Source organism: Mesoplodon densirostris, chromosome 2, assembly GCF_025265405.1.
Source record: "Mesoplodon densirostris isolate mMesDen1 chromosome 2, mMesDen1 primary haplotype, whole genome shotgun sequence".
Taxonomy (NCBI): Eukaryota; Metazoa; Chordata; class Mammalia; order Artiodactyla; family Ziphiidae; genus Mesoplodon; species Mesoplodon densirostris.
In genome coordinates this window covers 45,850,004-45,876,420 of record NC_082662.1, presented here as the reverse complement: position 1 = coordinate 45,876,420, position 26,417 = coordinate 45,850,004, and the positions used below count along the sequence as shown (strand labels likewise).

At 56.8% G+C, this 26,417-nt stretch overlaps 1 protein-coding gene across 1 annotated transcript; it reads right to left on the bottom strand.

Annotated features, from left to right (window-relative positions):
* Nucleotides 1-564: 564 nt before the first annotated feature.
* Nucleotides 565-23,840, bottom strand: PODN (podocan). The gene is made up of 11 exons (XM_060083586.1): nt 23,714-23,840; nt 16,860-17,176; nt 15,399-15,492; nt 13,958-14,022; nt 12,233-12,342; nt 10,928-11,084; nt 10,508-10,623; nt 8,736-9,393; nt 5,485-5,633; nt 4,152-4,364; nt 565-1,494 (listed from the first exon to the last, which is right to left on the bottom strand). Exons 2-10 carry the CDS (start codon nt 17,169-17,171, stop codon nt 4,178-4,180), a joined length of 1,848 nt encoding a protein of 615 aa, XP_059939569.1. The 5' UTR covers nt 17,172-17,176; nt 23,714-23,840; the 3' UTR covers nt 565-1,494; nt 4,152-4,177.
* Nucleotides 23,841-26,417: the final 2,577 nt, after the last annotated feature.

The window sequence follows — 26,417 nt, the reverse complement described above, 5'->3', positions numbered from 1 at the left end:
TGCCCGTCAGAGGTTTTTCTTTGCTCTAAGCCGGGTACTGCCTTCTGGTCCAGCTCTGGCCCTGCTGGTGGTGGTGGTGCACTGGGCATGTCTGCAACCTCTTCCCTGGGCAGGTCTGCAGAGACCAGAGCCCCAGCTCCCAGGCCTGCCTCCAGCCCCTTTCCCACTCCAGCATCCTCTATGGGACAGACCCCATCAGGAATGCCCACTCAGTGCACAGGAGCCCTGAGCAGCCTGAAGCCGGCAAGCCCTTTGCTTGGATGCTCAGACCCTGGGAGTGCAGAGTGAGCTCACGGCCTAGTGTGGTGGTCCCAACCTGCTGACCTCCACCCAGCTGAGGGGCTGCACCTGCCTCCAGGCCGCCTTACCTGCAACTAAACCCTGCGTCCCTGGACCTCTGCCTGTGTGATTACTTTGTGGGCCCCGAGAACTGAACTCTGCACTGGCTCCTGCTGGTTCAGAAGGTGCTGAGGTGCTTGGATCCTGCCCACCCGGCCAGGCATGAGCCCAGCACCTGGCAGGAAGCACACATAGACACGGCCACAGGCTGCCAGACTGGGGTAATGCTTTTATATTAGTTTTTCTGTAACAAGAAAAATCTGCTTTGAAGTTTTTATCATTTTTTTTTCCTTAAAAAAGAATAAAAAAACCAAAGGCACCCAGAACTCCCCTCAGGCCCAAAGAATAAAAAAGTTCTCTCATCGGTGCAGCTGGGCCCTTCGCTCTTGCTGTGCCCGGCCCCATGGCCTCCGCCTAGTTCCAGCCCAAGGGCCCTAGCGGCCCCAGACCTTCCCTCTGGCCTCAGGGGGGCTGGTCCATCAGAGACGTGCCTGCAGCCGGCCAGGGCCTGGCGGGGAGTGACGGCCCCAGTGGTGGGGAGCCGGGTGGGCGGGCCAGGGCAGCAGTCCTGAAGGTTCCTGTCCCCAAATGGAGGGAAAGGAACAAAAGCCAGCTTTTGTGAATTCCAGAGGGTGCAGGCACCTGGCCGCAGAGAGGATGGAGGTAACTCTGTGTCTTCCGCAAGGGACAGACGGACGGGCAGACAGTCAGCCAGCAAGCTGCTCTGGCCATTTCTGGCTGGGGCAAGAGCTCTTGGCAGCATAGGCCAAGGAGGGCTGTTTGCGTGTGACTCGTGTATGTGTGTGTATGTACGTGTGTCCACGGGGCAGGGAACAGGCACCCATGAGTGCCGGGGCAGGTCAAACCCTTCCTCGAGTCTGCAGGACTCAGGAAGTGATGGCGGTGTTGGGTGTGGAGTGAGAGTGGGACATTTGGAGGATGATGTGCAGCTGTGTGGTGTGTGTGGGTGCAGTGTCTGCATGTGTCTGGCTGCGGATGAGCTGCAGGAAGGGGTGGGTGTGGGAGACTGGGTCCAGCCTGTGTGCGGAGCGGGGGCCCGGCAGGTGCTGCGCTGGGTGTGTCTGTGAGCGAGGCAGAGTGGGGACGCACAAGGCTCAGGCACGTGCTGCAGAAAGGCTCCAGCGGTCCGTCATCCTGCAGAACACGCGGGAGAGTCAGGGGAGGCCAGGGCAGACCCGCCAACCACGACCAGCCTGGGACAGGTAGATTAGAGCTGGGGGCTCTGGGAGGGTCAGGCAACTGCAGGCCTGAGGGGGAGGTGCCCCGGGGGTCCAGAGCCAGCGGGTCACCCACTAGGAGGTGCTCCTGGGGGGCCTGGTGTGGACTGGAGGCACTTCGGATCTCTCTGGCCTTTCCCAGGGCCTCTCCTAGGGTCCCGCTCAGCACACCTGACTGTGGCCAATGTCCTCTAGAGGGGGCAGATCTTCTCCACCCCAGGACCCAGGGTACCCCTCGTGAAGGCCACAGCATCCTCACTGAATGGCCAGTCACCCCAGTCGCTGACCCCTGGCTCTGCCTGAGGACAATGCATGGAGAGAAGGGGCTCCAGCTTCATGGCCCAGGGCCCCAGGAGTCAAGTAAGATGACTCCCGAGTATTGCCTCTGGGCCTGCCCTCCACGCTTGGATAGCCAGCCCAGCACACTGCTCCCTCTGTCATCCACTGGACCCCTTTCCCCACCTCCCTCTGTCATCCACCCACGGTATCCTCAATCCCCCTCAGGCCTTTCTCTGACCCAGGCCCCGCTTCAATTCAGCATCGGAACAGTGGCCCAGTGGCCTCCTCCCATGGCCACACCCTGGCCCCAGGACTCCCAGCTCCGCTCACTCTGATTCTCCCTCCTGACCACACCTCTCCTCCTGGCTACTCACCACCACTATGCCCACTCTCCAACATCCCCCCCAGGAGACCAACCCCTCCTGTCTGCACCCTCTTCCCTTCCCAGCCTGACCCCCAGCCTCCGCGAGGCAGCCATTCTCTTGCCAGTACCCTCAGTTTCCTTGTTCCTTGCCCTCCTGTCCCACACACCTGGCCAAAACCCCAGCCATGGAAGGATCCAACTGGTCATCGTCTCCACACCTACCCCCATCTGCTGAGCACCTCCTGCTGCACAGAGAGGTGTGCATCAGGCAGGTGTGACTTCATGTGCAGCTACCAAGCCACTAATATGCGTGTAACTGCAGCCACTCGGTCCTCCGTCCTCCTGACACAGTGAAAGGAGCAGGGACCCTCCTGCCCAAGCCAGTCCTTCCTCCTGTTCCCACAGGGATGGCTACACCCAGCTCTCTTCTCTTATATTTTATAACTCCCCCCTCCACACTGCCCCTCCCCATCAGCCCTCAAGCCAGCTCTATCCCTTAAAAAAGGCATAACGTGAACAGAGCCCTGCCTGAACTTCACGCCCCCTTTCCCACCACCACCCTCTTTCATCTCTTCACAGTCAAACTTCTTAGAAGTGTCTACACTCCCTGGACCCTCTCCTTTCCAGCCGCTTTCTCCACCCTCTTTGCCCCTGAAGCCGCTCCCCACAAGGTCATGGTGACCTCCTTGTGGATAAATCCGGTGAGTCCGTGGCCATGCTCGGCTCTATCAGTCTGTCAGAAGCACGGCTGATTCCCTCTACTTCCAGAGAACCCTGTGCATGGAGGCATAATGGGCATGCACACGTATGTGTGTGTGCACGCGTGCACACAAGGGCACGTGTGCCTGGGGAGGCATGTGTGCATGTACTTGCATGCACATACGTGCATGCAATGGTGCACCTGTCCTGCATCTGTGAATGTGCGATGGAGTATATGTGTGTCTCTGTGTGCACATGTGTGGTGTGTGTTTGAGTGTGTGCTTTGTGTTAAACATGTGTGTATATGCTTAGACGTGGGTGTGAGCGTGGGTACCTGTGGGTTGGTGCTGTGTGCACGTGCAGGTGTTTGTGTTGCACACGTGTGTAATCACCCTCTGTCCTGGGCTGCCTGCATTTCTCCTGTCTCGGTCCCCCACTGCTCTGTCCCAGCTCCTTCTGCCATTCCCCTCCGGCTGGCCATTTTCTCTCTCTCTCTCTCTCTCTCTCTCTCTCTCTCTCTCTCTCTCTCTCTCTCTCTCTCTCTCCCTCCCTCCCTCTCTCTCTCTCTCTCCCCCAAGGCGAGCTCCCCCAGCCTCCTGTGGTCTCAGTGACTGTTTCAAGGCTGACGATGCCTGGACCCCCATCTCCAGCCCAGACCTCACTCCTGAGCCCCAGACCCACATATCCAGCCCACGCTGGACAACCCCTCCAGCGCCCTCCAAACTCATCACTCCCCCCCACAACCTGCTCCTCCCAGTACTGTCGTCCACCTGGAATTCCATGCTAGAACTGGCATCTTGTCTTCTCCCTCACCCCATGTCCAGCAGGATTACTTGGGCTCCTCTAGTGTGCACCCCCAGACTCTTTTCAGGCCCAGCTGCTTGTCTGCATCCTCACCGCCCGCCCCCAGCATCTCTGACTTGGATACAGCAGTAGCCTCCTCCCGGGGCCCCACATTCCTTCCCTGCTCCCACCATCCCAGCGCCTGTGTGGGTCCCAGCAGGGATGCATCACCCTGCATGGAGGCCCCCAGCACCGGCCGGCCTCCCACAGGTGCACTGTCATACCCGACCTCTCACTCAGGGCCTGAGCATACCAAGTGCTCTAACAGATTTGCAAAATGAATGATGAAGCGGGGGACAGAGGGTGAAGAAAGGACAGAAAGACCCAAACTGGGGTCAGGGCCAGGAAACTGGTGAAGCAGGTTAGTGCACCCCGCACAGACCACCTACCTATGTCAGAGCCGGTTACCCTGTCACTACCACCTTTCCTTGTCCTCCTCATCCTCCTCGTCCTTGTCCTTCTCCTCCTCTTCCTCTTCCAACCGGCCCCGGTCCTTGGAAACATCACCGTACTCATGGTTGCCTTCTATGTCCAAGACCTGCAGGTGCTTCAGCCTCCGGAAGGCACTTTCCACCACAGAGCCCACAGCCAGCTTGTTAAACCTGTGCAGGCCACCCATGTGGGGTCAGCGCCGGGGGCTGACCACGCCCCACATTGACCCAGCCCAGAAGTGGAGCGCAGGGGACGGGCCCTCCAGGAAGACGCGCGGCAAACACAAAAGGAGGCGGCTCAGGAGCACAGGTGTTACAGGGAGCTCAAGCTGTTCAATGTGGCTGCTGCTGGGGGGTAGGGGTGACCCAGTGCAGTGGAGGGAAGGCCTCCCCCATATGTGCTCTCACTATGATTGGGGGGGCAGACACAGACACCTCCTCTCTGCCTGCCCTTTGGCATTAACCTCTAGGCCTGAGGCTCCTGCGCTGCCAGCCTGGAGTCGCCTTGGTGCCAGGTGTGGAGGGGCACACAGACAAGGCCAGGGCCAAGCTGGGCCAGGGATACACTTAGATTTGGGAAGGGGGAGGCTGGGCTCTGATCTCAGGCCCCCTCAACTCTCTGCACCTCAGTCTCCTGCAGGAGCCGAGAGGCACAGGTCACACTGCACCCCGACGTCACCCAGCCTGGCCTTCTGGGTCACACAGCCCCTGGGAGTGCACATACTGCCTTACTCTGATCTGTCTCCTCTCTGACTTGGGGGATGGGGATGGTGGGAAGAACCACCCTGGCTCTGCTGTATGGAAGTTCCTTGTGTAGCTGGGTCCCCTGAATCATTCTAAACCCCCAGAACCCAGTGAAGACCTGAACATCTGCTGTCCTGGATCTGAGGCCCAGGCGCAGCCTGGCCAGCTGTGGACACAGTGGTCACCTGTGCTCTCTGGGCTTCAGCCTTCCCAGCTGTAAATTGGGAAGATGCTTTCTGTGGTCCCCTCCTGCCACAGGAACATCAATAACACCCAAATGCTCTGCTTTTTAAATCTTCCAAAGCCCTTTCACAAACCTATGAACCTCACCAGGCCTGGCCAGGACTGTCCCCACCCTTGAGCACTGAGGAAACAGGGGCTCAGTCGGGTTCTGTGATGTACCCAGGGTCACACAGCTGGTCAGCAGGAAAGCTAGGCTTCAAATACTGACCTCTACCTGCCAGTGGTTCCCATGTGCCCTGACTATCCTGCTGGAGCCGGGCCAGTCCCCAGAGGGGCACGTGCAGGGCCCCAGACGACCTCCTACCTGAGAAAGATCCCTTTGAGGTTGGGTGTGGAGTCAAAGGCATTGGCGGGCACAGTACTGATCTTGTTGTTCTGCAGGTACAGGTACTCGAGAGACTCGGGGAGCCTCTCGGGGATATCCGTGAGCTGATTCCCGGCGATGTCGAGCAGCTGCAGGGGTGACCAGGGGAGCCAAAGCACTTAACAGCATGCCAAGCTCCCACCAACCCCAGAGCCTATCTAAATCTCATAACCCTGTGAGGTGGGATCTATAATTATCCCCATTTCCAGATGGGGAAACAGAGGCTTAGAGAGGTTCAGAGATCTATCCCAGGCCATACAGCCTGTACGGGCCAGAGGCCGGTGCACCTGACTCCGAGCCCTTGTTCTAATTGATGTACATCCTACTCCGCTCCTTCTGCCTTCCCACAGGAATTCACGGCCGAGATGTCTAGGTGTCAAAGTCCTCCCTCCTTAACACACCTGTCACTGCCATCAGACTAAAGATCCCATAAGGGCAGGGGCTAGGGGTCCTCCAGTCTTTAAATCTCACCTCAGTGGTGTCAGATGAGGGTGGAGATGGGGCTGCTCATTTGTGGATCTCAGGGCCATGTGGACAGGGGCCAGGGGCAAGGGTTCAAAGCCCACAGTGACCTTGGCATGGCAGCCAGGCCCCAGGCTGGTCAGTCTCAGAGTCAAAACAGGCCTAGAGTCCAGGAAGCAGGTGGCCAGGAAAATGGGGTAGTTTTCCCAGGGAGAAGGACGCACCTGCAGCAGGCAGGAGACCAGGACGTGCCCGGGCCCGACTCACTGCCTGCCCCTTGGGCTGTCAGCACCCTTGCCCCGACATACACCTGTGCAGCCACAGGTGGGCTTCCATCATCTCTAAGCTCCCTCCTCACCCTGACGGGCTGGGGCTCAGGGCCAGGAAACTGGGGGCCATGAATCCAGATGCAAGATTCAAGGGGAGCACTCGCTTCAGTCACCTGAGGGAGCCTCCTTGTCACCTCCCCTACCCAGCAGGGCTCCCTGCTCCCCACTGGGTTCCTTCCACATGGTTCCAGCACTTCCTCATTCATTCCAAACATCCTCAGTGCCTGCCCATGGGCACTGGGGGCATGGAATCCACTGAGACGCTGCCTCCGTGCTCAGGAAGCCAGGCTGGCAGGGGAGATGGACGCAACAATCTGACAACAGCAGCAGTGGAACTGGGCTGTGATGAGGGAGCCTGGGGGAGGGGCCCGATCCAGCCTCGGGTGGAGGGAATAGACTGGCAGCCAGTGCAGGTGGGGGCTCTGAAGCAACAAGAGCAGCTGCTTGTAGAAAGATCCAACAGTGAGAGGAAGAGCCCCCTCCACCAGACACCTCATCCCCGACTGGACTCACCCGGGGAAGGCATCTAACCTGCCCATCACCGGTGGCTTCCTGGAGGAGGTGACACTTTAGCTGAGTCCTAGGTATATTATAAGCTCTAGGAGGGTAGTGACCCTGGATCTGTTTTATTTCCCTCTGGGTCCTCAGTTCTAGAGCTGTGTCTGCACATGGTGAAGCTTGGTACAGGCTTGTGGAATGAATGAATGAGTAGGTGCCACCAGGGTGGAGAAGGTGCTTCCAGCAGAGGGGACAGTATGAACAAAGCCCAGTGCACCTGGGAAACGGAGACACTAGGCTGGGAGCCGGGGCAGACTAGGCCTTGAAGGCTGTGGCAAGGGTGCTGGTCTGGGTTCTAAAGGCAGCGGGGAGACACAGAAGGGTCCTGGGTGGGAGTGTAAGGTGAGCATGTTTTTTTCAAGATACCCTCTGACTGCATGTGGAATCTAGGAGTGGAGAGCTCCTAGGAAGCTGGGGTCCAGGAAAGAAATGGGGAAGGCTTGACTTGGTGGTATGAGCAGTAGGGAAGGAGAGAAGTGGAGAGATGGGGAGATGTGATGGTAGAGTTGGCAGGGTTTAGGGACAATGGGCGTTGGAGGGCAGACAGCGTGCAAAGGGGGTGTCAGGGCAGCATCCACATTTCCCGTGGACGCTTGGGTGGATGTTGCCCCCTTCAGCGAGTTAGAAAATGCAGCAGAAGGAGTAGGTGTGGAAGAGAGGATAATGGGGTTTGGGCCCCTTAAGAATACCCACAAGAGACTGGCACAGGTGGTTGGATCCTGGTGTCTGGCACTCGGCCGGGCTGTCTGGGTTGGGAGAGACCCCAGCGGCTCCTGCAGGGCCAGCTGCCAACCCCCAACTCCACCTTCAGGGCTCTGCCCCACCTCCCAGCCTCCCACTCTCAGGGCCTCTCCCCTGTACTCCCCTCAGACATCCCCACCCTGACAGCTCCCCACACAAGCATGTACCATGCACCTATCACAACGAGGGCCCTGGTCCAGCAGGAAACACAACAGACTAAAATGCCCGCCCCTTGTTCTAGCAGGAAGAGCAGACAACAAACAAGCAAACAGATGATCTGTTGTCGGAAGGGATGAGGGTTATGAAGAAAAACAAAGCAGAGGAAGGTGGCAGGTGGTGAAGGAAGACCTCCCAAGGAGCTGATATCTAAGCAGAGCCCTGAGGAAAAGGGAAGAGCAAGGCCTGAGGACATCTGGGAGAGAGGGGCCTGGTCAGGCAGCAGAGCCTCCCAGGTTTCTCTAGTGAAGTTCGCTTTCCGCCCCTCATTGGGTTGGCAGGTTTCACTTGTAACCAAGGAGGCTCAGTTCACATGGCCAGATAGCCCTCCTGTCTCAGACTCTGGCCACGGGAGCCACGCTCACTGACCAGTCCCAGAAGCCTCAAGTACACCCCCCTAGACTCTGCAGACTGGTGAGGTCAGCACCCCTCAAGGGCCTGCCGTCCTCCCCTGCCCCAAGCCCAGCCTTCTCCAGGCACCTATCCTTTGCCCACAGGGGGGTGAGCTCCACTCTCCCATGCCACCTGAACTGTCCCTGCCCCCCAGTCCTCCTGAACAATGCCCAGTGCCCCCCGCACCTGCAGCCATGACCTCCCCTTATCCCCACAGGGCTCCTCAAGCTCGTCCCTGCAGGTGATGAGCTCTGCCTAGCCATGTCCGCTGAGCTCTGCCCTGCGCTCCTGTACCGCGCGCCCGCCATACCCTGGCTATGGCCCAGAGCCCCTACCCTAAGGCCCAGACTGCCCAGCGGGTACCTCCCTCACGGCCCAGCCCTCCCGCCCACCCCTCACCCGGGCCCAGCAGATGGGTGGGCTCAGGGCAGCCAGACCAGTAGCCCCCCAACACGGGCATGGCCCTGCCCCCGCCTCGCCCCGCCCCCTCACCTGCAGACCAGCGAGGTCGGCCCAGGCACGGGGGGCCAGGGCCCGGCTGCGCAGCCGGTTGCCCGTGAGGTAGAGCTCCCGCAGCTGGGCCATGCCGGCCAGCGCCCCGCGCGCCAGGGCGGCCAGCTCATTGCGCTTGATCTTCAGCACGTGCACGTTGCGCGGCAGCCCGGGCGGTAGCGTGCGCAGCCGGTTGCCTGACAGGTCCAGGGAGCGCAGCAGGCGCAGCTTGCGGAAGGCATCGCGGTGCACCTGCGGGCTGGTGATGCGGTTGTAGCTGAGGTTGAGCTCCTCCAGGAAGTAGGTGGTGGCAAAGTCGTCGCGGCCGATGCCGGTGATCTGGTTGTGCAGGATCATGAGGGTGCGCACGCGGCGGGGCAGGCCACTGGGCACGCGCTCCAGCGCGTTGTTGTACAGGTGCACCGTGTGCAGCCGTTTGAGGCCCTGGAAGGCCCGCGGGTGGATGCCCTGCGCGCGCAGCTTGTTGCTGTGCAGCAGCAGGTACTCGAGGCTGCGGATGGGGGTCAGCACGTCTGCGTCCACGCTCCGGATGGCGTTCTTCTCCAGGTGCAGCAGCACCAGGCTGCGCGGCAGCCCTGCCGGGACCCGCGACAGGTTGTTGCTGGACAGATCCAGGTACTCCAGGCTGGAGAGCTTCCTGGAGGGAGGCGGGGGATCAGGCCAGTGGGCAGGAGCCCACATGGCACTTGTTTCCAACATTATTCCCAAGGGAGGTGGCAGGGGACCTGCCTCTAACTCATCCCAGCTCCGCCGCTAGCTGACTGGGGGACCTCAATCCTCTCCGAGGCTCTCACTGGTTTGATTCAATGATATATTGATATAGGGAGGATCTAGCATGGTTTCTGACACATAAAAGTTTATTTGAAGACTAATTGTTTTACTAACGTCTTTTGTCCTTTTAGGCTACCCGGGCCCTAAAAACTGAAAATAGATTTGCCTTCAACAAGTATGTTTGAGTTTCTATTTTTTTTTCATTTTAATAAATCTTTTTACTTATAAAGATTTGAACTTTTGAAGATTCCAGCTTACTTGTAAGTTTCTAAGGGTCAGGTCCTCTACATTGTTGCAGGCCTAAGGCTTAGTTCACCCTATGGCACTGTATATATTGACATATTTTCGCCTCGACTTTCTGTGATTCTCTACATCTCACCCTTCTTTGCAGACAAGCCATTTGAAATACCCTTAACTTATTTCACAGACAATAAGTCTTTGAAATAATGTGCATTTTTTAGAGAAATCTTCTTATATAATTAGGCAGAAAATCTCACCTGCCATAGTTTTCAAAACAGCAAAATTTCACTCTTCTCAATGATTAATCTGTTGTATTACACAACCTTTGAGTATTCAGCTTTATCAATGACATGTACTTTAAAAATGTTTTAGAGATCCTACCAGTCTTTGAAAACATCCTTGTTCCTTGTTTCAGTTCCAGTTTTATGTATATTTTCTGCCTTGCACCTGATTATTCCAACATCTGATGGATGGCCTTGGGAATCTAATTCTGGTGTTCTGAGTTTCTATTTTGTACGAAGAAGACAGCCTCTGCAAACACTTCCTTGCCTTATTAGAATTTTGGCAGGCCTTACATATCATTATTCTTGGGGACAGAAATGTCAGTAAAGGCAAAAGTCTCAAAGTTCCTTCTCTGTGGAAACTGGCCAGGGGCAGGTGGGCAAGGGCCTGGCCATGTGAGCCCTGGGAAGGGCTTCCTGGATGCCGAGCTCACACTGAGGGCCCAGGTAGGGGCTCACCAGAAGGTCTCGTTGTCCAGGCCCTTATCAGTCAGGTAGTTGTTCTGCAGGTACAGCTCACGCAGGTTGCTCAGCTCACTGAAGGCCCCTGGTGGGATCTTCTCCAGCTTGTTGTTCTGAGAGGTGGGACGGTAGGGAGGGGAGTGTGAGGGGCGGCCAAGGGGCAAGGGCAGAGTCTTGGGATGAGGTGTGGAGAGGGGTCTGGCGGAGCCACGGGGAGGGGCCCAGGCCTAAAGTACTCCCTGTGGGGCTGACAGCCAGGTGCCCGGGCTTCTGCTTGTTTCTCCTCAGCAGACGCTGTGCCCGCCGGCACGTGCTCAAGGCCCCACAGCCTTACTGCTGTGCCCGTGTGGGACTGGGCTCTTCCCCTGCTGTGGGTCCCTGCTCTGGCAGTGTTCCTCCCTGCCCGCTCCCTCCCACCTTGAGGTGCAGCTTGTACAGGGCAGGTGGCAGGTGCTTGGGCACGTGGCGCAGGAAGTTGCTGGACAGGATGAGGATCTCCACGTTGCTGGAGCCATTGAACATGTTGTCCGGCAGCCCAGCATCCGCCAGCTTGTTGTTGTGCAGGTACACAGACCTAGGGGATGAGGCACAGGTGCTCACCCACCCAGGCCTCCCAGCCCCGGCATCAGCTCACCTGGTGAGGCTCCAGACCTTGCTCAGTTTGGGCCTGGGGCCCAGGGCACCCTCCTCCCATCTCAAGAACCTCAGACCCCGCCAAATCCAGTCCCCCCTACATAGCCGAGGGGACCAAGGACCCACCCCACAAGTTAGTGGAAGAAACAGGATTTCCTGACCCCAAGTCCCTGCTCCTCTATATCCTTCAAGGTTCTCAGTTGTTCCTCTAGTGTTGCAGCCCTGGAGTCCCTGCCTGTCAGCTTTAAACAGCTGGCTCTGAGTTCTGTGGACTTCCTGAGAACGGTCCTATCCTTATCACCTCTTTGTCCCTAGTGCCCAGCACAGGATCCTGGCTCAGAGGAGGTGACCCCTCAATTCATTCAGCAAATATACAATGAGTGCCTCCAGGTGACAAGACTGTTCTAGATCCTAAAGATATAGCAGTGGACAGAACCAACAAGCCCCTGCCCTCATGGAGCCACCATACTACAAGGAGAGAAGATAAGGAACAAGAGAAATCCACAGGCAATATAGTTCATTCTTGCTGTGTGGCCTCTCTTGGGCCTCAGCCTTTTCGTCTGTGGGAAGGGGCCATGCACAGCAACTCCGGCTCCTCCAGGGAATGGAGAGAATCGAGGTGACAGATTCAGGGACAGAGTGGCACCGGAGGTTGTCAGCACCTTCCCTCCCCAACACCACCCTGTGCTGCCCACACAACTGTGCTGGGGGGACTCACTCCTCCCAAAGCAGCTCTCAGCAAGGGATGGCTCTGCCTGTTGAAAGATGCTCCCTTCCCCTGGGGGCTGGGGAAGGAGGGAAACACCCTCACTCGGCTCCCCGCAATTCCCCAGATATCACCCTCTGTCCTCGCCTCCTGTACTGATCCCTCCTCATCTTTTAGGGGTCAGTCTTCCAGATCCTGTGCCCTTGCAGCCCTGGGCGTCTGTCACCGCAGCCCTGAGCATGGGGTATCATGCCTGCTCTGCACAGCATGCCCCTCCTCCAGGGCCTGTCTGGGCCCTTGGGCCCCACTCAGGGCTGGCAGCCTCTGCCTCAGCTCCTGCCTTTTCTCCAGCCTAAGCCCAGGGCCCCCCTCTGACCTCTGACCTCAAGTTTGGCTTCTGGCCAAAGGTGAGCCCGTAGATCTTGGTGAGATAGTTGGCAGCAAAGTCCACACTGATCAGGGCATTTGGCAGGAACCGGGGTGCCAAGGTCAGCTGGAAAGGGAAGAGTTGGTTAGAAGGACCAGTGGCAGGTCAGAGGCTGCTGCTGAGTTACACTACCTGCTGCTCATCTGAGCCCCTTCAATTCATCTCCTCCCTGCAACCAGAGCCATCTTTCTAAAATCCTCAGTAACACAAAATCAGTTCCCCATAGTCCTGAGCTTGGCACTCAAAGCTCTCCAGCCTGTCCCCTGCTCTGCCTGTTCTCCTGGTCTCTCCCCTCATTGCCCTCCGACACTGGCCCTCTGTGCAGCCACAGTGAGCACCCACACTTCCCCAGACCCGGCTCATAGTGTCTACCCTTCATTCATTCAATAGTAGTCCCTGTGTCTGCAATATTCCAGGCACAGTTCCAGGCACTGGACATGTCCTAGGGAACAAGATACAGAGATACCTCCTTCCACCTCCACCACCAAAGCTTACATCCTAGTGAATAAACAGGAATAAAAGCATCTGAGAGTGATCACTGCTCTGCAGGGAATTCAAACAGACTGATGACAGAGAACGACTGGGTTGGGTGCTTGGAGAACAGGTAACACTTAAGGCATGACAGCACCCTAAATGCTGTCTGCGGGGAGAGCACCCACACAGCAGGGGCAGCAAGCAGAGGCCCTGTGTGTGGGGTCTGCCAGGCCTGGGGGTGAAGCGGAGTGTGAGGGGGCCAGTGGGGAGATAAGAAAGACACGCGGCCCCAAGCCACACAGATCTGCGGGCCTTGGGGAGACGTGTGGGTTTCTTCCTGGGCCGAGGTTGAAGCCACAGGAGGGTTTTAAGTGGGGAGGGGAGATGGAGTGGTAGAAGTGAGGTACGACTTTGTAAAGCCCCTCTGGCTGCTCTGAGGAGAAGGGGCAGCAAACGAGGAGGCAGGGGCTCCACGTCTGTGTCCCGCTGCGGGATGGCGGTCCTGGGCTGCTGGGTGTGGGGAGCTGAGGGCCTGCAGTGGGACCATACATGCATGAGCGAAGCACACCTGGATTTGTGGCTCTGACCAGTGGTGTTGCAGGTAGTTGGAGATGCCCTTTCCAGAGGTGGGGAGACAACGGGATGACTGGGGTTTGGGGGCTGTGGCAGGAAGCACCAGTTCTACTTCTATTAAAGATCTGGGGGAGATGCTGAGGAGGCAGGTGGACCTTTGAGTCTCAAGTGGGAGTAGGGGAAAGGCTGGAGACTGCCTCTGGACGTGGCCATGATGTAGATGGGTGTTACAGGCCAGGGAGGAGAGACAGTCTCCTTGAGAGTTCAGAGAGAGGGGGCCAGGACAGAGCCCTGGGGCAGGCCAAATATCTTGAGGTTGAGTGCCTTTATGTCTTCACTCATGCTGTCCCTTCTACTGTGGTGCCCTCCCCCTTGAGGCCTCTGGCTGAAATCCTATTACCCTTCATGGCCCTTCAAATGCCATCTCCTCCAGGAAGCCCTCCAGCACCCCCTCCCCATGGGGATGAGCTCTCACCCCACTATGCCGATGTAGGTCTCAGCCTCTGCCATTATCTGACCGCTCTGAAGCCCTGGGTCTGGGCCATGTCTGAGCAGCAACAGGAACCCAGCAGCTAGCCCAGAAGAGTCCCTGGTGCTTAGCCCCCCACACCCTGCCCTGCTGAAGGCCCCTCACCTTGTTATTGGCCAGGTACAGGTAATTGAGGTTGATCAGATGCTCAAATGCCTCCTCCGGGAGCCCTTCAAAGGACAGGCATCAGTCAGAGCCCTGGATGAAGGAGACGCTACAGGGGAGCACGTGAACACTGACCGCCCCCGCACGCACCCCACTTGCCAGGACAGGGAGGTACTCCCTGGGGCAGGTGTGGCTGTGACCCCTTCCCAGCCCCTCCCAAACAGGCTTGCCCAGCCCCTTTTCCTTCCCCTGGCTCTCAGGGGCCCAAGCTGAGAAGAGCAGATGGGAAGTGTCCACTGATCCTTCACCTACTCAGGGCAGCCTGGGTGGGAATGGGCCCCCATAAGGTCAGGCCACAGGGCAGAGGACCTGCCAGGAAGGAGTGCGTCCCTGGGGGCAGCCCCAGAAGGGTCCTCTTCATACCTAGCCCCACAGCAGGGCAGGGCAGGGCTGTGGCCTCTGAGCTTCCACCCCACCTGGCCCTCCCCTGCCCCATCTGGCAGATGCAGTGTCAGAACTGGGCTGTCACTGGGAGCCCGGCCAGGCTGGCCCTTCTCCAGTCCTGAAGTCGGCCTCTGACACTCGGTTCTGGGCTCCCAGACCCTCAGATGCTGGGACTCACCCAAGTATCTAACTAGAGGGAACAGTTACATAAACTGTGCAGCATCCCTTCACAGAATACCCTGTGTATAATAATAGCCACGGAGAGTTTTTAGCAACATGAGATTTGCAGCTGAGCTAATTGCTAAGTGAAACAAAGCAGTTCTAATAGTTATAATATTCATACTATCAGTCCAGCTATGAATTTAAAAACACAAAGAAAAAGGACTGGACTGAATTCTGGTGATGGTTGTGCAACATATAAACTTACTAAAACTCATCAAATTGTACATTTAATTCGGGTAAACCTTATGGTATATAAATTATGCTTTTTCTTAAAATGGAAAGAAAGATACCAAAATGTCAATAGTGACTAAACTCCAAGTGGCAGAATCATGAGTGGGTTTTTTTTTATTCCATTTTATTTTCTATATTTCCAAATTTTCTACTATAATCAGAAACTATTTTCATCATCAGAAAAATGATGAAAAATAAAATTTAAATTTATTTATAATTTAAAAATTTAAATTTTTAAAATTTGAGGACTCTACACTGTTTGATTCTAAAGGCCTTCTGTGAACTGAAGAGTCTGTGACTCTTCAGGCCCTGGAGTCTGAGTTGCTCTGAAGCCTCTCCCCTGATCGGACTCCCGGGTCTCAGAAACGCCCAGTGGCGGCTGTTAGGCAACCAACCACAGGGAGCCCCTGCCATGGGGCCCCAATGCCAGCCCAGCCTAGGCCTGCTCTTTCCCATATGCCAGGGTCTGCAGGGCGGGGCTCTCCCCATGGGCACCCAGTTCCCTGCCTGGGGTCCCGGTCCCCAGCCCTGGGTGATCCCTCACCTCGGGAAGTCAGGCGGTTGTTCTGGAGGTTCAGAGTCTCTAGCCGATTCAGCCGGGAGAGCTCCCTGGGGTAGATCTTCTCCAGCTGGTTGTTCTGGGGAGTAGGGGGATGGGGTCGGTGAGGAGGCAGCATGAGGGGGTGCCCAGGACTCCTGCCCCATTAGAGGCCTGCACCCACCCTCAGCCAGAGTCCCAGGAGCCAGTCCCTCTGTTGGGTGCTTCCCTTGGGATTCTGCCCTGTGGTGGACGAACGCTGGGGACCGGCTCTGAAGCAGGCCCAGATGTGGGCATTGCAGGCTCAGCAGTAAACACAAAAGAGGTGTGGGTCCCGCTGCTAGGATCACCGCGCACATGCACACGGGCATCCACAGGCAGTTCAAACTTGGAATGTGGTCTACCCTCCACACCTGCTCCCTGCATGTTCCCACTTAGTGACAGGTGTCCCAGCCCATTCTCCCCTCCCCCAAGCCAGAAACCACTTTTAGTTCCCTTTCTATGCCCTGTAGACCCCACTTCCCTTGAGATGCTTTAAAACCTGGGTCAGATACCACCTCCTCCAGAAGCCTTCCTGGGTTGGATCAGGGGGCTGGATTAGGAGCTGCCCTGGCCTCACAGCACTAGTCCTTTATCTCTATTTGTTATCTCTACCTGTTTAGGTCTCTGCCTCCCTCACAGACTGTGAGAGCCTCAAGGGCAGAGCATGTCCGAGACCTCCCTACATGCCCAGCACCCCACATAGGAGCAGAAACATACAGCAGGTACACAGGAGCTATTTGATGAATGAAGCAACAATAAGTGCTGCCCTCAGCTCGTCCCTTTCCCTCATAGGCTACCCCGGTCTTGGGCTCCCACCACTGGCCAGCCCAGACCCCACAGGGCTACGTGACCGTGGGCCAGTCACTTTCCTTCACTGGGCCTGGTCTCCTCTGGAAATGGGTGTGACAGACCCTCCCTCTCCCCCAGGGCTGCTGGGCCACACGAGGGTGTCATGGGCGCACCAGCGCTCCCTGAGTCCCCGTCTGGAATGCCATGTCCCACTTCTTCAGGTTCTAAAACCTAGCCTGTGCCTCAGCTGGGGAGAGCACTGTGTCCCCTGAGCCCCCAGGGCACCCCAGGGGGGTCTGCTTTGCTCTCACTTTCCTGGCCTGTAATGGAGTCTGAGGTGCCCTGACTGTCTGTCCAGAGGATCAGCTGCCGGGGAGGTCTGTGTCTGTTCTCAGGGCCTGACTCTGCTGACAAGGCCTCAGCCCAGACTCCCCCCGTGAGACAAAGCAGGTCATGAGGTCCCTGTGCTCTGTGCCTAGGACGCGGGCGGGGGGGCGGTTCACGCCCCGTGGTAGAGCCAGCCTCCTCGAGTCTGACCCGCCCTGCGTCTGGGGGCTGTGGCGCGGGTGGTTCTGGGGCGGGAGTCGCCGTGTGGGGGGCGGGCCCTGGTGACCGCTGGCGCGGCGCCGGCCTCACCTGCAGGGACAGGTGGTTGGTGTGCTCAGGCAGGTCCCCCGGGAACTCGCGCAGGTCGATGCCGCCGCAGTCCACGACCCCCTCCTGGGAGCAGGCACAGTCTCGGGGGCAGTCGATGGTGGGCGGGCCGCGCCCCGGCTCCTCAGGGCTCAGGACCAGCACCGGCTCCTCTTCCACGAATTCATTCTCTTCAGGGCTCAGGCTGTGGGCTCCACTTCGGCCAGACACGGGGGCCCTCACGGCGAGCCCCGGTCCCAGCTGCAGCTGCAGCGGCAACAGCAGCAGGAGCAGCAGTGCCCTGCTCCGGGCCATGGTGCCTGCAGGAGGGGTCAAGTCAGACCCACCTGGGCACCAGGGCTGACTTAACCTGTCAGGTAGAGCAGGCAGGGGACCAGGGCCCACGAAAGTCATAATGGGGCCCTCCAGGCCACAAGGCGGAGCCCACTCTGGACCCTGTCCTCAGCATGCATCTGACCTGCTGGCTGCCGCCCTCCCCTCCCACCCACCCCCTCAGGGCTGCCCTCTGGAGGGGTCGGGGTGAAGTGAAGCCCTGTCCTTAGGCAGGTCTGCAAAGCCTCCCACAACCCTCACAGGCCTGGCCTCAAGGAATCTGTACCCCCATTTCACAGAAAGGAAAGCTGAGGCCCAGGAAGAACTGTGACTTGCAGGGCTTGGCCTGGACTTTGCTGAGCTCTCGCTGCCCTGGCACAGGCAGTGCTGAGGCCCTGTCCCTCCTCCAGCAGCCACAGGCCGCGGTGGGCCAGCACCAGCAGGGTGTGTCCCAGCTCCTCAGCCTGCCATTCTAGGATCTTCAGGACGTGGCCCTGCCTCTCTTCCAATCCCCCCCCCCCTCACCTGCCCCGCTTACACAGGTCTGTTTAGTATAGTAGCTCCTCTCTCCAGGCCTTTGCATGTGCGTTCCTTCTGCCTAGAACACCCTCCCCCTCTCCTGTGCAATCAGCAACTTCTCCAAGAACCAACTCCAGTGTTAGATCCCCTGAGATAACTCTGAGATGTCCCAGGGCTCTGCATCACTTTGTTGCCTCAGGGCTTTGCATGAGTTCGGTTGGGTTTTGAATATGTGATGTTGTCTTTCTCCCACACAGGGCTGTGAGCCACTTTCTGTCTCTGTGTGCCAGGCACAGAGTAGTCATTAGTGAATGGAGCTGCTGCTGCCCCCAGAGCCCCCCAAGTCCTGTTCCTGCTTACACCCTCAGCTGCCCTCACCAGGGACAGCTTTGCTCACGTGACCACTGCCACCTGCAAGAGACCACTCCCCAGCATGTTCCCTTGGGACATGGCCTCAGGCCATTGAGGAAGGTGCTGGGGTTTCATCCTCCAGGCAGCCATGGGCGTGGCTTGGCTCTGGGCTGGTCCCTGGAGCTCTCTTTACAGGGACTCACTTAGAAAACATGTCTGGGGTGTGGTAAGTTGTAACAGGCGGTAGCTCAGGTACACTGACTCTGGAGTCATACACACCCCAGTTCACGTCCCCCTCTATCACTTAGTGGCTCTGACCTTGCTGAGCCTCAGGTTCCTCATCTTACAATGCAGATAATATATCGAACCTCAGAGCTCCAGGGAGGAGTCAGCAAGGTAGCAGATGCGAAGCACCCATTAGGTGATGAGGCGCTGCTGTCAGTCACTGCTGCAGTGATTATGAACGCAGGTACCAGATAAGCATCCACGCCTGGGGGCACCTGCCGCAGTCTGAGCCTCTCTCCCCACCATTAGAGCAGAGATCACAACCCAGAGTGGTTAGAAGGGTCTGACGAGATGCTGGGCCTGGGAGGGTTGGGCACCTGGGAGTTTGATGATGACACTGATGTCTGGTTAAGAAAGCAGCCTCTGGAGCCAGAGAGCCGGAGCTTCGAGCTCGGCTCTGGCTCTTATCAGCCGTGTGACTTTGGGCAAGTTTTGCCACGCTCTAAACCTCACCTTCCTCACCCGTCCATTGGGTGGCCCCAGAGCTGTCCTACTGGGGATACTGTGAGAGTCAGTGGGATGCACATACTGCACACAGTAAGTGCTCAATAAATGTTAGCTCTCTGCTAATTAGCTCTACCACTAATATCTGATCCATGGGCACTGTTCACATCCCAACCACGCCACTCTCCGCTTCAGAACCCCCTGCTTCTTCCCTTTCTCGTGTAGCTCCTGATCGTGCTTTTCCAGTCCAGTCCCAGGCCCACCTCCTCCCAGATGTGGCCCTCCTCCTCCTAGCCTCCTGTGAATTCCTGCTGCCCTGTGACTGCTGTGGTATTTCAGATACTGCTTTGCCTTACTTGTTGGCTCAGCCACTTCTTGAAGGTGAGGCCCCATCTGCCCCCAGCCCTGTGCTGGGCATGGAAGATACAGGTACAGTACACAAGGCCCCTGCCCTTTGTTGTCAGGAGACAGCAGACCCCAGGACAATAACCACTGCCCACCAGACTGGGTGAGCCCTGTAAAAGGGGCCCCAAGGTGCACGAGGTCCTAGAAAGCAAGCTGTGAGGAGAGAGAAGAGGGCTGGCAGCCTGGATTGCTTGACCCTATAGGTAGGTCCAGAAGGTCTAAGCAGACTTGGGCCCCAGCCACTGGCCCATCAGAGCACCAGGGAGCCCAGCACACACAGCTCCCAGGCTCTGTCGGCAGCAGTGAGCGATGCATGCTGCAGCCCAGCCCTGCCTGCCCTACTACACCCCTGCTGCTCCGTGCCCTGACCAGATGCGCCATAAATCCTTGTTCAGTCTACAGACCATCATTCCCAGGGCACGTTATAACCCCCCAGCTAGGTCAACAGCCTTCAGTCCCTGGCGCCACCAGCATTAGACCAGAGTCTCCCCACCCTGCCTGCCTGCCTGGCTGCCTGACCCCACTGCAGATCCAGACTCTGGGAGGCGGAGTATGGGCACAGGCCCAGGCCCCAGATTCAATCCGGGCAGGAGGCCAAGGAGGAGGATCCTCCCCACATACCCTGTATGCTCACCTTCAGTTTCATATCTGTAAAGATCTCTAAACTGTATCTGTAAAAATATTTAATTTATATTAACATCATGAACCATATTGAAAATGTTATCCTCACCACTTTATAGATGAGGAGCTGAGGCCCAGTGGGATTGGCCAATGTAACACAGCTGTTAAGTGGCAAGGCTGTGCTCCCAGCCTGAGTCTTAACCACAAAGCCATGAGGCCCTTCCCTGGGCCAAGCACAGCTGGGCACCAAGGACCCAGACAGACGACTCAGGTATGTCTACTATCCTTAAAAAGCTCACACCTGCACTGTTCAATGTGGTGGCCACATGTGGTTACCGAGCACTTGAAATGTGGCTACTCTAAATTGAGAGGTGCTATAAGTATAAAATGTAGTGTACATGGATTTCACACACTTAGTACAAAAAAAAGTAAAACATCTCATTAATATTAATGATATCTTATAAAATATCTCATTTATTTTTATAGTGATTACATAATATTTTGGATATTTTGAGTTAAATCATTAAAGTTTTGCCTGTTTCATTTTACTTTTTTAACGTGGCTTCTAGAAAATTTTACATTACACACTTGTGGCTTGCATTTGTGGTTCACATTATATTCCTAATGGTCAGTGGTGGTCTAGATATTATGTGTAAATTAAGTATTATAATCCCAGTGTCATCAGAGGTGTGATAGAGGGAATCTAGCATCCGTAGGGACCCAGAGAAGGCCTAGGTGTGCCCGAGGCCTAAGTCTGCCTGATGCCAAGAAGACTTCCAAGAAAACGTGATGCTTTATTTAGCCATGAAGGATGAATATTAGGCAAAAGGAAAAGGGTGATACAAGCAAAGGGGTCAGCATGTGCAAAGGCCCTGGGGCAAGAGAGCCCATGTTACCTCTACAAAGCTCACTAGAGTGTCTGGTGTGGTGTGGGGACTGGGAGCGATGCAAGTGGGCAGTGGCCACAGTCCAAGCCAAGAAAGAACTTGAAAGCCACGTTAGGAAGACTGACCCTTATCTTAGGAGAAATGAGGAGGCATTGAAGAGTTGGAGTGTGGCGTAGGCAGGTTTATGGAGGGACCAGTGGGGAGCTCTCAGAGGCTGTGCGGTGGTGCAGGCAACGGATAATAAGCCTGGTCTGGGCAGAGGGAGGTGCTGGGCTGCAGGGATGGAGAGAAGGAGGTGGATTCAAGGGAGAGGGAGGAAGAACAGACAGGGCTTGGAGAGTGGTGGCCCCAGTGCCACGTCCCCCTCCTCCTAGCTTGGCCAGCCACCCTCAGGATGTTGGGATCCTGGGCAACTCCAGCTCCATCACCTAGTTTACCGTGTGACTTTGGCGACATCACTGACCCATCTGAGTCTCAATTTTTTTTGTTTCTCTAAGAATATGGAGCAAGATAAGCCCCCAAAGCCCCTTCTTTGTGCCTAGCCATGTTGGAGCTGGGTGTGGAAGAACAGAGGAGAGAGCCTTCCTAGTCTCTGGAAGTCCGCAGAGTGAGGAATCCCCCTGCTAAGCAACAGCAAAACAGCTGGGCGAGAAGGGCAGCTCAGTCCGTGGTGAGTTGTTCCAGTCCTGACTGCTGTGTGAGCCTGGACAAGTCCCTTCACTGCTCTGAGCCTCTGTTTACTAGTCTAGGCAATGGAGATGAGAGCTCCTTGTGAGGTGTAAATGAAACGACATGCCCAGCTGATGCTGGCGCCCAGCAAGTGCAACATACTTGGGGTTACTCTTACTGAGGAAGTACCTGGGACCCGCTGTCACCCACCCACTCACTCGCCCCAGGGAACCAAACCTTAAGGTCCTGAACTGCTTAAGTGGGGGATTAAGGCAGGACTAGTAGAAGGAAGGGGAAGGGAGATCCAAATCAGGAGGTAGATCCTCAAACCCCAGCACCGCCTTCCTTCTCCACTCAAATTCAGTAGAGATTTGCTGACCACCTGCTCTGTGCTGGGCCCTGAACAGCTGTTTCTTATTGACTATAACAGAAATCCCAAGACTAAGAGCTAGTCTTCCTATTTTGCAGATGAGGAAACTAAAGCACAAGGAGGCTCCCACTGCTGCCCATCTCCAGCAAGCTCCTACTCAAACGCTCCTGCCCTGGGAAGCTGCTCCTGCCCCCTTGGCTGGGTTAGGGAGTTCCTTGATGCTCCCACAGCACCCTTCAGGGCTCAGCTGAGTCTTTCCTGACTCCCCAGGCAAGAAGCAGGTGCTCAGGAAATGTCTGCTGAATGAAGGAATGTATTTGTGGAAGGCAGAGTTGGAAAGAGCTACAGCATTATTATCTGGTCTGATTCCCTCAGTTTACTGATTAGTATTTTAAAGGCAAGGCCAGGATTAGAATTCGTGTCTTCTGACTCCTGCTTAGAGCCTTGAGCCTGTCTTGAAGACTGAGGAAGAGTTCTCTAGGTGGACAAAGGGGAGGAAAGGCACTCAGGGCAGAGGACAGGGCATGAGCAAAGGCACAGTATGGGGAGGGCAAAGAGGGAGGTATGTTTAAGGAAGGGTAACAGGGAACGAAGGTCCAAGTCTCCAAGGGCATCAGGCACTTTGCTAACGGGTTGATGATAGGGAGCTATCAAGGGCTGTAAGCAGATCATGGTTGGAGCTCTTACGTAGGACTCTAGCAGGCCTAAAGGTGCCACCACTAGTCACCCCTGTCCCAAGATTCAGTTAGAAGGGACAAAGTATGCTTCCACAAGGTTTCATGAAAGCATTCATGTGAATCTGACATTTCTTAACTTGCACTCTAGTTTAGAATCGGCTGGGCCCTGGGCCCTACAAGGGGACATGACCACCCAGGAGCTCCCGTGGTGCCTTGTGTAGCTGAGTCGACCACAGCTTCACCTTCCCCAGCCAGCCCGAAGTCGTAGGGCAGACGCTCAGGTTGCGTGACCCTCCGACGTTCCGTGATGCCCGGCAAGCGACGGGCGCGTATCCTTCTGTGCCTCCCGGACCGGATCGGGACGGTCAGTGCCGCACGCATGCACGCTTGTGTCTGCTCCTCTCCTGAAGTTCAGGCTGCAGCTGCCTCCCACCCCCAGCCTCGGCCCCAGCCCCGGGGGCCGCCAGGAGCTCGCCGACGCCCCCTCTTCCACCTGACAGCACATCAGGTATTCTAACGCCACGATCTTATCCTCAGCCCAGGCCAGCCGGCGGTTCAAGGACCTTCAGGCTGGGGGCTTTGGCCGCTTTCGCCGGGGCGCGCCGGCCTCGCCCCCCACCCCGCGCTCCGCGGCCACCCCCCTGCCCCCTCCTCAGTCCTGCTGTCCCAGCGGGGAGGCAGCCGGATAGACAGACACCAGGACCCCAGCTGAGAGCTCTGGCTCAGCGATTGCGCGGCGCGGGGCCGGGGAGCCAAGCCAGGAGAAGGTCGGGAAGGGGACGCACGGGCTGTCCGCGCGTCCTGGGGGCAGATCTCTGTCCCTCTATAGGCCTCAGTTTCTCTGTCTGTAAAGATGTCGAACGGTGGGCTACCTGGGATGAGCTGACGTGGAAAGACACGGGCATATTCAGCGCCCAGGCTCTAAGTACAGGGGTCCTCGACCCTCCCCGGTTCCACCTGCCCCCCACATTCCCTGTTGCCTGCCTGCGTCCTTCCACTCCATCCCCCACCCCATCCGCCCTCAGATTCTTTCCAGATGTGCGCAGCAGGAGGGCCGGGGCTGGGACCAGCCTCTGGCGGGAGAGAACAGGCCCCTGCGGGGTGGGAATCGCGGGGGGTCGCGCCCCCGAGGGAGAGCTCTCCGACTGCGCCCCCCGTGTAGGGCTCCGACTGACGGGGCGAGATGCGCGGCCCCGCCAGGCCAGCTGCTGGAGCCGTCGCACCAGGCGGGAAGTCCAAGTCCGCTGCCCAGCTCGGCCCCGGCCCTCGGCCCACCCGGCCGCCCGAGCCCGGTACCTGCTGCGCCCCCGCGCCGCGCCGCGCCCCGCCGGCTGACCGCGCTCTCCCGAGTCTCGGCTGCGGTCCGCTGGCGCGGGCTCCTTCCATTCAAGTCCAGTCGTGCGATCGGCGACGCAAGTTTTGTTGTGGGTTTTCTCCTCCCCGCCTCTCCCCCGCCCCCCACCCCACCCGCCCCGCGCGCATCTGCTGGACGCCAGCCTCCTCCGGACACAGGCGTAGGGTCCCCCCAGGCGGGGGCAGGGGAGGGCCCGCCTCTCCCCCGCGTTGGACTGGGCCGAGCCCCACTTCCCGGGGAGGCAGTGCCGCCGCACGGACCCCCTCACCCGCTCTCCGCCCTGGCGGGGCCGCCGTACCCACCCCCCGGAACCCCCCCCACTCCAGGAGACTGGGAAGGCGGGGTGTCTAGCCCGCAACACTTCCTAGTTCCCAGCCTTCCCAAGTGGAACTGGACCCCCTCTAGGCCCCAGCACCTGAAAGGAGGGCCGGAGAGAGGGCCCCTTCCATCAAGTGCCTCTTAGCTCTTCCTTCCTCACGACAGAGGATTCTGCAACCGCTCCAGGCGCGAGTACCTTTCCATTCACTCTCCCACCCGGGGGTCCTGGGCTGTGGCTAACGGGTCCTCCAGCCAAGAGCCTGCTGGGCCCATTCCCGGAAAATTCCCCCCACGTCCACCTCGGCCCTGGGCCCACAGCCTGCTGAGCCTTGAAGGACGATAAATTGCGCTGCGAGTAGGGTGCATGGGGATCCCAGTCGCAGGAAGACTAGGGGGGTGAGCCGTGAGCCCTCGCGGCACCATACTGCTCCCAGGAACTGAAAACGTTTCCAAGTCAAGGAGCATTAACTACTAGCAGCTGAAGCAACACCGTTTGGCGCCAGGGTCTTTGGTGGTAGAACGCGGTCAGGCTGGGTTTAGGTGGTACTTGGCACCTCCACGGCCTAACAAGGCTCTCCCCCATACCTGCTCTGGCCTGTGGACAGAGCACCCCCAGCTACCTTACCTGGCTGCCCTCCTGCTGGAGAGGGAAAAGGATAAGTGACTGCAACTTGGGACTACTCGCTCAACTTAAATTGCCAGGGCCCTGAATGAATGAACAGCTGGTGTAAAAGCTGCAGACCTTTCACCGCTTCTGCTACCGGATCCTGATTGTACCACATGCGTTACTCTCTCATCTTCACAACCCTGTAAAAGAAGAACTGCCGTTGCCTCCATTCACAGGTGAGGAGACAGCCTCAGAAAGGATAAGTGACTGGGTAAAATGGCCAAGTGTACTGTTCCCCACAGTCCAAGTTCTTTCCATGATGGAGACAGGCACGTAACTTGAGCAGCCAAGTGCCGAGCCTGGATTTGAACCCTGGACTGTCTGTTTCCATTACATCAGTAACTCAAGAACTCAAGAAGGGGAAAGGGAAATATTTTGCCTTCTTTGGCCTCAGATTCCAGCTTAAATTTATGAGTTGGTATGATTCACAGGATTGGACAGGAGCCAACAGAGATGCATCTCATGTCTTCTCCTCAATTCTCCTTGAGCCTAGATTCAAGTGGAGCTAGAAGAGCATGATTCTACTGGTTTGAATACCCATGAACTAAAGACAACCTTCTAGAAGGACAATGAGAACCAGCACATACTGAGTGCCTACTAAGTGCCTACTAAGTTAAATACTTGAAGATCTTAATCATCCCAGCCCTGTGGGGAAGGTGTTCTCCAGCCACAGGGCACACCACTTCCCCCTGCCTGCCTGCCCCCCCGTCAGAGAAATAGGCTCTTCTGTGGAATGCCAAGCCAGGGCCCACACATGCTCTGTGGCTGCCCAGTGCTGTAGGCACAAGCTAAATTCACCTGGCTGAAGTCTTATATGCAGAAATCACTTTGAGTGTCTCTGGTGGGAAACAGAGACAATCCTGGTGCTCTCGAAGCAGATCCTCTAACTTTCACATGGGCTGTCAAGACAGAGTAGAGTTTGAAATTTAGGTTTCCTGAATCTGCTTGTGCCGCTTTGGTGCCTTCATACTGCCCCTCAGTTTCAGCTCCTAATATTACTGTAGTGCATGGTGTCAAGTACAGGCTTTGGACTTAGATTTGGGTTCAAATCCCAGCCCGGTTCAAATGAAGATAAATATTACCTACACCTCACAGAATGTCTAAATTAAATGAGAAGGTGGAAGTACAGGACTCTGCACAGCACCTGGCACATGGCCAGTGCTCAATAAATGGCAGCTGCTATTACTACAAAACTATCACCGAGCTCTGACTGAACATCCACGGAACATTATTAAAGCAGAAATGACAAGTGACAAGAATTAAACAGAAACCTTTGCGTGGCCCCAGGTAAGTGCCTTCTATTTCAAAACAATACGAAACAAGAAAACTCAAAAGAGGGTAAGAGTAAAGACATACACGGACGGAAAGATCTAGGAGTGAGGGACAGGAAGGCTCTCAAAGGGGAGTCTGATGAGGAAAAATCGGGGATAAGGGACAAGATAAGGGGAGATAAGGTGGTGTTATACTTCATCGTCAGAGAAGAAAATAACTCCTCTTACTCAAGACCTCAAGGGCTCAAGACCTTTCCTTATTAAGTAGCAGAATCCCAAATACTGAGCTATGGCAGCAGCTTAATTTTCTGGACATTCAGAAATCAAATTGCATGGTGGTGTTCTGTGTATATGGATTCCACCTGAAGGATCCTGATAAATGAGATCAAA